The sequence below is a fragment of the Thamnophis sirtalis genome, unplaced genomic scaffold (genome assembly GCF_051295495.1).
Source record: "Thamnophis sirtalis isolate CommonGarterSnake01/CBP01778 unplaced genomic scaffold, rThaSir2_p1.2 scaffold_62, whole genome shotgun sequence".
NCBI lineage: Eukaryota > Metazoa > Chordata > Lepidosauria > Squamata > Natricidae > Thamnophis > Thamnophis sirtalis.
Window position 1 is genome coordinate 50001 of NW_028261442.1, and position 14223 is coordinate 64223.

The 14223-nt window shown below is 47.1% G+C and overlaps 1 protein-coding gene across 1 annotated transcript in view; it reads left to right on the forward strand.

The window, feature by feature from the left end:
* The window catches only part of LOC148042203 (pre-mRNA-processing factor 6-like), a 42268-nt gene that overhangs the window by 8267 nt on the left and 19778 nt on the right, over positions 1 to 14223 (forward strand). The window contains 6 exon segments of the mRNA XM_087703189.1: positions 3867 to 4022; positions 5642 to 5736; positions 8910 to 9066; positions 9702 to 9780; positions 9783 to 9863; positions 11778 to 11896. Coding sequence (XP_087559315.1) covers positions 3867 to 4022; positions 5642 to 5736; positions 8910 to 9066; positions 9702 to 9780; positions 9783 to 9863; positions 11778 to 11896 — 687 coding nt within the window.

Below are 14223 nucleotides of genomic sequence, written 5' to 3' on the forward strand. Positions count from 1 at the left end.
ATTTTCTCTTTGCACTCTGATAGAGAAATGTATGTCGCTGCCTAGGATTGAACTCTCAGCCTCCTGAGTATGAGGCAAGCATCTCTAGGATGCTGTGCCGCTCCAATTTTTGAAAGATTCAAAACTTTAATAAAAAACATAGATTTTTATAATTCTAGCCCAGTGCGGGCCTGTTAGGTAAGCTCCCCGTTGGGAGAGCGAGTGCGTTCAGAGAAGCGTTGTGAGAGTTGTGTTGGAGAACACACAAACCAGCATACAGAGACACTGCAGTTTCAATAGGCTTTTACTTTCATGGAAATAGAGGTATCAGAGTCCATCAAACAGTCCAAGTCATACACGGATAAGGCAGTCAGTCATCAACGTCTTTCAGTTAAGGGGTAATCCAAATAACATAGTCCAGTATCATATAATCAGTTCAGTACTCAAAGTTTGCTAGCAGTTGCAAAACTTACAATAGCTCACGGCACTTTCTAACAGCCAGCTTCCAAAACACTCAGATCAGATCAGCCCATCATCTAACAAACCAGAGAGCTAACAGTCATTCTGGCTCCCTCTTATGGCCGATTGAGGAAACAGCAACCAATCACATTTTACAGTATGATTTAAAGAAACAGATATAGCATTGTTACATGATTTATATATTGCCAACCCAACTGTTAGATTATATTCCTAACATTCTCCCCTTTGGGTAGGACAATATATAGAGCTTACATTCTTAATCCGTATTCCTCGCAACAACGTTTATGCTTTATATTACCTTGGGTCTTAGTAAAATGATCTGCAATGTTATCTTCAGACATACAATACTCCACATTGATGGCAGGAATAATTCTGACCAGCAAGCGATCCTCTTCCATGCAAATTCTGGAGAGAACCAGGAGAACCAATAGAGAGATCGCCTGAATTTTCAACCAAAGATTTAAGAGAGGTCAACCCCATTCTTGCAGAACTTCACTGCAGTGAGAAGACCTGAACTTTGGCTACCCTTTTTCCTCTGGCACAAATGAATGGCTGTTTGTAACCTCACTGAGCTCCTGCACTGGGATCTTTGCAGTGTTTAAACCAGAGGTGAAATTCAGCAGGTTCTGATAGGTTCTGGAAAATCGGTAGTGAAAATTTTGAGTAGTTTGGAGAATCTGCAAATACCACCTCTGGCTGGCCCCAGTGTGGGATGGGAATGGAGATTTTACAATATCCTTCCCCTGGAATGGGAGGGAATGGGGCTTTTGCAGTATCCTTCCCCTGGAGTGGGAGGGAATGGAGATTTTGTAGTATCCTTCCCCTGGAGTGGGAGGGAATGAGGATTTTGCAGTATCCTTCCCCTGGAATGGGAGGGAATGGGGCTTTTGCAGTATCCTTCCCCTGGAGTGGGAGAGAATGGGGATTTTGCAGTATCCTTCCCCTGGAGTGGGAGGGAATGGGGCTTTTGCAGTATCCTTCCCCTGGAGTGGGAGGGAATGGAGATTTTGCAATATCCTTCCCCTGGAGTGGGGAGGGAATGGGGATTTTACAGTATCCTTCCCCTGGAGTGGGAGGGAATGAGAATTTTGCAGTATCCTTCCCCTGGAGTGGGGAAGGAATGGGGATTTTGCAGTATCCTTCCCCTGGAGTGGGAGGGAATGGAGATTTTGCAGTATCCTTCCCCTGGAGTGGGAGGGAATGGGGATTTTGCAGTATCCTTCCCCTGAAGTGGGAGGGAATGGAGATTTTGTAGTATCCTTCCCCTGGAGTGGGGAGGGAATGGGGATTTTGTAGTATCCTTCCCCTGGAGTGGGAGGGAATGGGGATTTTGCAGTATCCTTCCCCTGGAGTGGGAGGGAATGGGGCTTTTGCAGTATCCTTCCCCTGGAGTGGGGAGGGAATGGGGCTTTTGCAGTATCCTTCCCCTACCATGCCCACCAAGCTACGCCCACAGAACCGGTAGTAAAAGAATTTGAATTTCACCACTGATTTAAACCTTTTCTTGGTTGCTTAAACAGAGTCATAGAATCAAAGCCACGTGAACCATTAATGCTGCTTTATAAAGCCTAAGGAAGACCACGCTTGGAATCCTGCATCCAGTTCTGTTTGCCACAATACAAAAAAGATGTTGAGACTCTGGAAAAAGTCCAGAGAAGAGCAGCTAAGGTCATTATTAAGAGCCTGGAGGCTAAAACATAGGAAGAACCGTTTTTGGAGTTTGGTATTGAGCAGGAATTGGGCATGTCTAGTTTAATGAAAAGAAGGACTTAGGGGAGACATGATAGCAGCACTCCAGTATTGGAGGAGAGGCTGCCCCAAACAAAGGGGTCAGCTTATTTTCCAAAGCACCAGGAGGCAGGACAAGAAACAATGGATGGAAACGAATCTAGGAGAGAAGCAACGTGGAATTAAGGAGACACTTCCTAACAGTGAGGACAATTAACCAGTGGAACTGCTTGCCACCAGAAGTTGTGGGTGCTCCTCCATCACTGGAGGTTTTTAAGAAGAGATTGGGCAGCCATGTGTTTGAAATTGAGTCTCCAGCTTGAAGAAGAGTTTGGACTAGAAGACCTCTAAGGTCCCTTCCAGCTCTATCTTGATTGATTGATTGTCCCAAAGGTGCTTTTTAAAAGAGGCAACTGGACTTTCTGGTTTTTTTTCTTTGAAGATGTTTCTTCTTCAGGAGGGGTATAAATCTTTCCATTCCCCACCATCCAGTCAGCTGAAGAAGCTTCTTGGATGAGAAGAGAAACGTCTTGAAAAAGCACCTGTGGGACAATCCTGACCTAAATGACTAAGAAACATCCAGTTACAATGGTCACAGCTTCCCACAGTCACATCATCACCACTTGTGATCTTACAATACAATAGCAGAGTTGGAAGGGACCTTGGAGGTCTTCTAGTCCAACCCCCTGCCTAGGCAGGAAACCCTTTACCGTTCCAGACAAATGGCTATCCAACATCTTCTTCAAGACTTCCAGTGTTGGGGCATTCACAACTTCTGGAGGCAACTTCTGTTCCACTGATTCATTGTTCTAATTGTCAGGAAATTCCTCCTTAGTTCTAAGTTGCTTCTCTTCTTGATTAGTTTCCACCCATTGCTTCTTGTTCTGTTCTCGGGTGCCTTGGAGAATAGTTTGACTCCCTCTTCTTTGTAGCAACCCCTGAGATATTGGAAGACTGCTATCGTGTCTCCCCTGGTCCTTCTCTTCATTAAACTAGACATACCCAGTTCCTGCAACCGTTCTTCATATGTTTTAGCCTCCAGTTCCCTAATCCTCTTTGTTGCTCTTCTCTGCACTCTTTCTAGAATCTCCACATCTTTTCTACATCGTGGCGACCAAAACTGAATGCAAATATTCCAAGTGTGACCTTACCAAGTCCTTATAAAGTGGTATTAACCCTTCACGTGATCTTGATTCTATCCCTCTGTTGATGCAGCCTAGAACTGTGTTGGCTTTTTTGGCAGCTGCTGCCCACGGCTGGCTCCTATTTAAATGGTTGTCCGCACTATTCCACTTCTTGGATGAGAAGAGAAATGTCTTGAAAAAGCACCTGGATGACTAAGGATCATCCAGTTACAATGGTCACAGCTTCCCACAGTCACATCATCACCACTTGTGATCTTCACTGCCAGCTTCCAATAGGTCGTCAGTGAGGAAACCAGCCGCCACCTGATGTTGTGCTTAATGACTGCACAGGATTCCTTAAACCTGAACTGTCATTGTACAATGAAGATCACATTTAATTTCGTTGTGCGAGGTGCAATGACAATAAACTAAACTAAATCCCCATCGATGATTGATTGACTGATTGATTCCACACGGAAACTGCCTCTTTTTATTGATACTATTTGAAATCCCTTAATGCTCTCTCTTCCTCCCCCTCCCCTGTTTATCTTGCAGCAATTCGGTGGCCTGAACACCCCCTACCCAGGGGGCTTAAACACACCTTATCCAGGTGGAATGACCCCGGGACTGATGACTCCTGGCACAGGGGAGCTGGACATGAGGAAGATTGGGCAAGCTAGAAACACCTTGATGGATATGCGTCTCAGCCAGGTAAGGACACGACGGGATGTGTGTGTGAGAAATAGAAGTAGTCCTTGACTAACGACCATTCCCTAAGTCCGTGATTGTCTGTCTGCCTAGAGTATATTTGGCTTTTATATAGTTTCAACAAGCAAAGCAAGAGCATAGATAGCTGTTGTGGCCCAGCAGGAGCCGTTGGGAGATGCGAACAGACTCCGATAGCCAGGGACCCTATGAGTCGGCTCTGGAAGATGTGGAGGACCCTGGACAGGGTTCAGACTCCAAGCAGGGACCAGAGAGGGTGGTTGGCCACCAGGAGGCGCCTGAGGCATGGAGCAGCGGTGAAAGCCAAAGGGAGTTGGTCCCTGACGTCTGGCCCTGGAGCAGTGGGGAGGAGCTAAGGGAGTTGGTCCCGGACGCCAGGCAGAGACGGGCAGATAAGCGCCAACAGCAACTACACAGATACAGAAGATAATTGGGGCCAGGTGGTTGTGATTAGGCTCCTCCCAAGAGAGTATATAAGAAGAGACTTTGGGAGGAGGCTGTTTGCAGGACACAACTATTATACTAAAGCTGGAGAATCTCTTGTGTGCATTTCTTATCTGTGGTTGCTGCCAAAGTCTTGTCGGTGTGTTAATTTACTGTGAATAAATTGTCTAGCAGTAATCTTGCCTTCTCTGTGGGAGCGCCTTCCCTCTGGAATGAGCTGCCCCCGGAGCTTCGCATAATCCCCGACCTCCGGTCCTTCCGACGCGCCCTAAAAAGTTGGCTTTTCCAGCAAGCCAGCCTGGCCTGAATAGAATAAAATAAATTATTAAATTGTTAATTTTAGTTTAATCCTAAATTTGATTTTAAATTGTCAACTGAAGGTTATTGGATTTCCTATTTAATCTTTTTTTAACTTTTGTCATATGTGTTTTTATGTTGTACTCCGCCCTGAGTCCTTTGGGAGAAGGGCGGCATGTACATCCAATAAAACCAAACCCTACCAAACCAAACCATCATTGGGGTCTCAGTTACGGTCGTAAATCAAGGACTGCCTGTAGCGATGTTGCTTATTATTATTATTGTTGCACGTTAAATAAATCAATATATGGGGATGATCTTTTCCAAAGATGATGATATTTGGAAAGGGTTACAGGTAGTCCTCGACTTACGACCACAATTGAGCCCGAGATATATGTGGTGGTGAGAAATCCGTTAAGAGAGTTTTGCCCCGTTTTATAACTTCTCTGTGCCACAGCTGTTAAGCGAACCACTGCCGTTGTTAAATCGGTAAACACGGGTTGTTAAGTGAAACTGGTTTGTCCGTTGACTTTGCTTGTCGGAAGGTCGCAAAAACAAGACTCTTGAACACCCCCCCGCAACCGTCGTAAGTGTGAGTGGGTTGCCAAGCATCCAAAGGTAAATTGCCTGGCCACGGGGGGTGCTGCACTTACGGTCGTAAGTGTGAAAAACGGACACCCGTCCCTATTTTCAGTGGCAGGTTTGCAAGTTTGGACGGTCACTGTTGTAAGTCGAGGACTAACTTGTCGTCAATGACGGGCGTAACATTGTTTACCCTTCCAATGCTTTATGGGAAAATATCTATATAGTCATTTGCATTTTACATCTTCTCTCATCTTAACGAGGCTTTGGTTAATCCACAGGTATCTGATTCGGTGAGCGGACAGACAGTGGTGGATCCCAAAGGCTACCTGACGGATTTAAACTCCATGATTCCCACCCACGGTGGAGACATCAAGTAAGGGCACATGGGTGTTGTGCTTGTGCAATCCCGTATTTTTCAGAGTATAGGACGCACCAAGATTTTGAAGAGGCAAATTAAAAAAGTTGTGGCACTCTGCAGACCTCCCAAAAATGGCCCGTTTTTTGTGAAAAAGGGCCCTTGAAAGGGGGGGGGGGCATGAATAGCCTTTAGGAAACTTGTAGCGTGCTCCTGGGGATGCCCCCCCCCCAAAAACGAGCAAAAATCGGCCCGTTTTTTGCTCATTTCTGCCTTCCCCAGCCCCCCGGAGGTCTCTGAAAGCCTCCTAAAGGCTCTGCACAGCCATGTTGGTGACGGGGTGGTGGTGGTGGTGGTGGTCAGGAGACCAAAAGTGCTGTATTCAGTGTATAACAGTGGTCTCCAACCGTGGCAACTTTAAGACCTGTGGACTTCAACTCCCAGAGTTCCTCAGCCAGCTTTGCTGGCTGAGGAACTCTGGGAGTTGAAGTCCACAAGTCTTAAAAGTTGCCAAGGTTGGAGACCACTGGTGTATAAGACCCACCCAGATTTTCAGCCTCTTTTTTTAAGGGAAAAAGGTGCGTCTTATACTCCGAAAAATACGGTAAGAATAGAAACTTCTGTGTTGAAAAGAGCTGCGTGAATGTTTAGGAACCTCTCCTAAGGAGATCCCGGCCAGTATCTTCGCTGTCCCAGCACACAGGTTTGATTTCAGTGAGAGATCAGGGTGATGATATTGTCCAAAATGCGGGTCAAGTGCGGCTGTACAACACTTTGGGTCCGAAGTCAGAAAGGCGATTGTGGAGGAGGGAACGCGGAGTCCTTGGTGCTGTCCGAGCTGGGTTGTTCTCTTGCGGGTGTTTTATTACCCAACTAGGTAACATTATTAGGACTGATGATGTTACCTAGTTGGGTAATGAAATCTCTGCAGGGAAAGTTCAGAGAGCACCAAGGACCCCACTCCCTCCTCCTCTGCCCCGCTCGCTCCACAAGCCCCACTCCCTTCTAGTACTGATGTTATTACCTAGTTGGGCAATGAAACATCTATAAGAGAACAGCCAAGCTCAAAGAGGAGAAGGACTCCATAGTTCTCCTCCTCCTCTCCACTCCACATCTCGCTGATGAAGTTACCTAGTTGGGCAATTTATAAGGAAACAACCAACCCCAGAGAGTACCAAGGACCCTACAGTCTCCTCTTTCCTTCCTTCCTTCCTTCCTTCCTTCCTTCCTTCCTTCCTTCCTTCCCTTCCTTCCTTCCTTTCCTCCCTCCTCCTCCTCCTCATCTCTGCAAACCCCATTCCCTTCTAGCTCTGACTATGTTACTCAGTTTGGTCATGAAACATCTGCAAGAAAACAACCAAGCTCAGAGAACACCAGGGAATCTACAGTCCTTGTCCTTGTGGCGTTGTCGTTGTCTCGTCATCCTCTCCTCCTCCTCCTCCTCCCCCCCCTCCTCCTCCTCCTCCTCCCTCCCTCCCTCCCTCCCTCCCTCCCTCCCTCCCTCCCTCCCTCCCTCCCTCTTCCTTCCTTCCTTCCTGAAAACCCCAGTCCCTTCTAGCACTGATGATGTTGCCTAGTTTGGGTAATGAAAATCTACAAAAAAAAAAGAACAAGCTAAAGAGAGCAACAAGGAGCCCAGTCCTCCTCCTCCTGCCCCCCCCCCACTCTTCTTCCTCCTCCTCTCCTCCCCCTTCCCTCTTCTCCACTCCATAAACCCCACTTCCTTCTAGCACTGATGAGGTTACCTAGTTGGGCAATGGAACGTCTATAAGAAAACAACCAAGCTCAGAAAGCAGCAAGGATCCCACAGTCGCCGTCCTCCTCCTCCTCCTCCTCCTCCTCCTCCTCCTCCTCCTCCTCCTCCTCCTCCTCTCCCTCCTCCTCCTCCTCCTCCTCCTCCTCCTCCTCTTCTCCGCTCCATAAATCCCACTTCATTTTAGCACTGGTGAGGTTACCTAGATGGGCAGTGAAACATCTACAAGAAAACAACCAAGCTCAGAGCACCAAGGATCCCACATTATTCCTCCTCCTCCTCCACCTACCCCCTTCCTCTTCTCCACTTCATAAACCCCACTTCCTTCTAGCACCTGATGAGGTTACCTAGTTGGGCAATGGAACGTCTATAAGAAAACAACCAAGCTCAGAAAGCAGCAAGGATCCCACAGTCGCCGTCCTCCTCCTCCTCCTCCTCCTCCTCCTCCTCCTCCTCCTCCTCCTCCTCCTCTCTCCCTCCTCCTCCTCCTCCTCCTCCTCCCTCCTCCTCCTCTTCTCCGCTCCATAAATCCCACTTCATTTTAGCACTGGTGAGGTTACCTAGATGGGCAGTGAAACATCTACAAGAAACAACCAAGCTCAGAGCACCAAGGATCCCACATTATTCCTCCTCCTCCTCCACCTACCCCCTTCCTCTTCTCCCACTTCATAAACCCCACTTCCTTCTAGCACTGATGAGGTTACCTAGTTGGGCAATGGAACGTCTATAAGAAAACAACCAAGCTCAGAAAGCAGCAAGGATCCCACAGTCGCCGTCCTCCTCCTCCTCCTCCCTCCTCCTCCTCCTCCTCCTCCTCCTCCTCCTCCTCCTCCTCCTCCTCCTCCTCCTCCTCCTCCTCCTCTTCTCCGCTCCATAAATCCCACTTCATTTTAGCACTGGTGAGGTTACCTAGATGGGCAGTGAAACATCTACAAGAAAACAACCAAGCTCAGAGCACCAAGGATCCCACATTATTCCTCCTCCTCCTCCACCTACCCCCTTCCTCTTCTCCACTTCATAAACCCCACTTCCTTCTAGCACTGATGACATTACCTAGTTGGGCAATGGAATGTCTATAAGAAAACAACCAAGCTCAGAAAGCACCAAGGATCCCACAGTCGTCGTCGTCCTCCTCCTCCTCCTCCTCCTCCTCCTCCTCCTCTCTCCTCCTCCCTTCCTCTTCTCCACTCCATAAATCCCACTTCATTTTAGCACTGATGAGGTTACCTAGTTGGGCAGTAAACAACCAAGCTCCAAGGGAGCACCAAGGACCCCCCCCCCCATTTCAAACCTGACCCCTTCTCCTCTTGAGATTGTGTATGAAAATAAGTTACAGGGAAAAAACTCTTCTCTGCATTCCTGCAGCACATTTTGGTATAAGCAGGGCCGGCACTGCAGGGCATGAAGCTTTTGCCTCTTACGTTTCCTCCCTCCCTAGCGACATCAAGAAAGCACGCTTACTTCTGAAATCCGTGCGAGAGACGAACCCTCATCACCCGCCGGCCTGGATCGCTTCGGCCCGCTTGGAAGAGGTGACCGGGAAGCTCCAGGTGGCTCGAAATCTCATCATGAAAGGAACCGAAATGTGTCCCAAGGTGAGGGGCTGTTTTGCAGAAGTTGAATTTTAGATGGATGGATGGATGGATGAAAGGAAAGAAAAGGAAGAAGGAAGGAAGACCCTGCTTTAAAGGACTTGGATCCTTGTTGAGTTGTGAGCCGCCCTGAGTCCCCTTCGGGGGAAAGGCAGCATATAAATAAAATCAACATACAACATACATTAACCCAGGGTCGGCAACCTTAAACACTCAAAGAGCCACAAAGGTCCTAACCAGAAGCCCCCTGTTCAATTCTGGAGTCGACGGAAGTCTGGTTCCCCTATCATAGAGTCTCTTCCTAGTTTGGCATCCTTTTTCCTCTGCTGACCGGAAGTCCTGTTCCCCCACCATAGAGTCTCCTCCTAGCGCGGCATCCTTTTTCCTCTACCTTGTCCTAACCGAAAGCCCTATCAATTGTGGAGCTAACCAGAAAACCCTCCCCTTGCCATAGAGTCTCCTTTTTGGCGCACCCTGCTTCCCCCTCTTCCAAACCGGAAGCTCCTCTCAGTGCCGACTGGCAACAGGAGCCACAGCAGAGGGAGAAAGAACCACATGCGGCCCCAGAGCCGCAGTTTGCTGCCCCCCTCCCTTAACCAATAAGCCACCAACTTCCTCTATTCGCTCCCTTTCTCCAGAGCGAAGACGTCTGGCTGGAAGCTGCGCGCTTGCAGCCCGGAGATACTGCCAAGGCCGTGGTGGCTCAGGCTGTCCGTCACCTCCCCAGTCGGTCCGGATTTACATCAGAGCCGCCGAGTTGGAGACGGATATTCGAGCCAAGAAGAGAGTCCTTCGGAAAGGTGAGACGGGGCCCATCGAGGAGAAACCTCGGTTGGTTTGGAAGGTGGTTCCTGCTTGCTACCTGGGAGAAGGACGGGGGAATTCTGGGAGTTGGAAGACCACTCAAAGTGGCCGAGGTTGAGAAACACCCCTTGATGGATTTCGAGATCTTTAAAGCCAGGGGAAGTTGCAAATGCAGTTCGCCAGAAGCTCTGATGAGCACAGCTGGTAGGGAGGGATAGGATGGGAGATCCAGTTCAGTTAACACCCAGAGGACCAGGTGTGTACAGGTAGACCTGGATGACTGAAAATCTCTTGGTGTTATCTAATAAAATGAAATTCATTGGTGAAAAGAGGAAGGTTCTACATTTAGGCAACAAAAACGAAATGCACAGGTACAGTATAGGTGGTGCCTTGCTCAATAGCCTTAACTGAGGGAGGGATCTTGGAGTCCTAGTGGACAACCATTTAAATAGGAGCCAGCCGTGTGCAGCAGCTGCCAAAAAAGCCAACACAGTTCTAGCTGCATCAACAGAGGACAGAATCAAGATCACGTGAAGTGTTAATACCACTTTATAATGCCTTGGTAAGGCCACACTTGGAATATTGCATTCAGTTTTTGGTCTCCACGATGTAGAAAAGATGTGGAGACTCTAGAAAGAGTGCAGAGAAGAGCAACAAAGAGGATTAAGGGGACTGGAGGCTTAAAACATATGAAGAATGGTTGCAGAAACTGGGTATGTCTAGTTTAATGAAAAGAAGGACTAGGGGAGACACGATAGCAGTATTCCAATATCTCAGGGCTGCCACAAAGAGAGGGAGCCAAGCTATTCTCCAAGGCACCTGAGGGCAAGACAAGAAGCAATGGGTGGAAACTAATCAAAGAGAGAAGCAACTTAGAACTAAGGAAAAATTTCCTGACAGTTACAACCATGAATCAGTGGAACAGAAGTTGCCTCTAGAATTTGTGAATGCCCCAACACTGGAAGTTTTAAAAAGATGTTGGATAACCATTTGTCTGAAGTGCTGTACTGTTCCTGCCTAGAGAGGGTTGGTCTAGAAGACCTCCAAAGTCCCTTCCAACTCTGTTATTCTATTCTATCCTATTCCTATTCTATCATCTCCATTTAACGACCCCAAAAGCCCTGCAGGGTGGAGTCTGGGCAACTGAATGGCGCTAGCAGAGTGGTTCAATGGCCGGATGCCCTTCCTGTCGCCAATGCGGAGTTTTGTTCAGCAGATATATTCTCAGTGTGCCCAGAGAGAGAAATACCATATTTTTCGGAGTATAAGACACACCTTTTCCCCTCTAAAAGAGGGTGAAAATTTTGGTGCGTCTTATATACTGAATGTAGCCCTTCCCATCCACCGGCCCCCACCCTTTGGCCTCTGCCTCCCAGCAATTTACCTCCTTCCAGCAAATGGGGAAAATGGGGTTTGCGGAGGCTGCGATAGGCTATAGCTAACCCTGCAGCCTGAAACAGCTGATGATCGGGAGGCCGCTTAAACTGAAAGTGAAACTTGCTGTTTGCTCCAGGGGACAAATAGCTGGGACGCAGATATTTTTTTCTTCTGCTAATTAGGCTGTTTGCTTCAAGGAGGCAAGTTAATAACTATAAATGCCTATAGAATGTTCAAATTGTTGGATTTATTTTTATTATTAGATTCTCTGCAGCAACGCAAGCCCAGGGGCCATAGTTTGAGGACCCCTGATTTAGATAAAAAATGCAAATAAATGCATAAAATTTTTCCAAGGATCACCAGTGGTCCATGGACCACCCGTTGATGGCCGCTATTCTACAGTGAGTCCCTTACATGCATGCTTCCAAGATTTCTCTATTAAATTTGCAAATTGCATTACACCTGGCAGCTAGGATATTGTTCAGTCCTGCATAAAGAAAAGCATCCCCCTCCTCCCTTTCTATTTCTCTTAGCACTGGAGCATGTCCCGAATTCCGTCCGCTTATGGAAAGCGGCTGTTGAATTAGAAGAACCGGAGGATGCCAGGATAATGCTGAGCCGGGCCGTGGAATGCTGTCCCACCAGCGTGGAAGTAAGTGGTCGTTTGGTTTTGTCCACAGGGGGGGGGGGGTATGGCCTATTCTCTAAAGCACCAAGAGGGCAGGACAAGAAATAGTGGATGATCATTAAAGAGAGATTCATCGTCGCAAGTAAAGCGTATATGAGAGGAGTTCTGATAAACTTAAATAGACTACATAGACGTAAACAGGGGGAAAAGAGAATTGAACTTGAAGAAGAAATTAGAAAGAGAGAGCAGGAGTTAATTCTAAAACCAGGAGACAAAAAGATTAAAGAAGCAATTACCTTATTAAGAGGGCAATTTAATATGCTGATGTCAGACCAGGTAGCCACTAATTTGCTATATGCAAAACATAACGCTTTCTGTAATGCAAATAAATCTGGCAGATGGTTAGCATATTTGATTAGGAAAAAACAGAAATCTCGTAATATATCGAAATTACATTATAAAGGGAAGGGAGTGCATCAACAGGATGAGGTCCAAAAGGCCTTTCATGAATTTTTCACAGGATTGTATATGAAAGATAAAATACAAGGTTTAGATATAGGTAGATACCTGGATAAAGAAAAAATACCTATAGTTAAAGACGAGCAGAGGGAAAGATTGAACCAACCAATAACCTCGGGGGAAATTCTCCAGGTAATCAAACAGCTAAAGGTAGGGAAAGCACCGGGTACAGATGGGTTCCACCACAAAACCGTGTTCGCCTAAAGCGCGCTCGACGAAACCGCGTAGCTGATGTCATCAACAGGGTGACAACAGCGCGGAGACAGAAGCATGCTGTAAACGCTAAACCTAGAATTAACCCCTAAACCTAAACCTAACCCCCCTAAACCTAATCCTAAACCTAACCCTTAACCTAACCCTAAACCTAATCCTAACCCTTAACCTAACCTAACCCTAACCCTAAACCTAACCCTAACCCTTAACCTAACCCTAAACCTAACCCTAAACCTAACCCTTACCTTAAGTTGAATCGGCTTGCTTTCAAAGCGCTATTTAAAGCGCCCTTCTTTCTCCACGCTCGCTGTTGTTGCCCTGTTGATGACATCAGCGACGCGGTTTAATCGGGCGCGGCTTAGTCGGACGCGGTTTTGTCGTGCCACGGTACAGATGGCCTGACATCAGCTTATTAGAAAAATTTACAATTAAAAATGGTAGAACCTCTCAAGGAATTATTCAATATAAGTCTACTGCTAATATGATCCACACGGAAGGGAGGGTACCCCCATCTTGGAAGACAGCTTTCATATCCTTGATACCAAAAGAGGATGTAGATCTTACTCTACCAAAAAATTATAGACCTATATCATTACTTAATATAGAAAGAGAGATTCATCGTTAAAGAGAGCTAGAACTAAGGAGAAATTTCCTTGAAATTAGAACAATTGACCAGTGGAACGACTTGCCTCCAGAAGTTGTGAATGCTCCAACACTGGAGGTTTTCAAGAAGAGATTAAATAACCATTTGTCTGGGATCTCAAAAGTGCTTTTTCAAGAGGCAACGGGACTTTCTGGTTTTTCTTTGAAAAGACATTTCTCTTCATCTGAGAAGCTACTTCATCTCTGAGCTTCTGGGATGAGAAGCAAAACGTCTTCTAAGAAAACAACAGGATGTCCAGTTGGCTCTTGAAAACACCTTTGGGACAACCATATCCTGGATGACTGAGAATCTCTTTTTACACATTGATCTGGGATGGTATAGAGCTGTGATGGCAAAACCATGGCAGAGAGCCGTCGCCCCAGCTCAGGGCCATTGCGCATGTGCGAGGACCTCCCACCGGCCAGCTGATTTTCAGGTCTCTGCAGTGCATGCGGGCGGGGGGGGGGTCCATGCTCATGCACGGGGGGGTAGCATGGGGGGGGATGCACCATTTTTGATTCCAGAAGGCTTCAGGGAGGCCTCCTGGGCCCAAAAATGAGCCGTGGGAAGGCGGGGGTGGTGCGGACATGCGTTGGGGGTGGTGGTGTTTCACGCATGCAATGGGGGGGGACAGGGCACGCAGGTGTGTTTTGCGCGTACTATTAATCTATTAATCTGTTATCCCGTTTAGTGACTGCTAAAAGTTAACGGTGGCACTGGAAAAAAATGACTTTTATCCCTTTGATCAAACTCGGGACACTTGTCAAGTAACTTCCCTGTTGACGTTGCTCGTCAGAAGGTTACTAAAAGTGGTCACATGACCCCGGCACACTGCGAGCGTCATAAATACGAGACAGTTGCCGTGCGTCCAGAGTTTGATCCCAATTTGTTTGTGTCAGATGCATCCCAGTTGAAGTAAGACATGCCGTACTACATAAAACTTTAAAATATAAGATTAAGATATGTACGAGTCAAA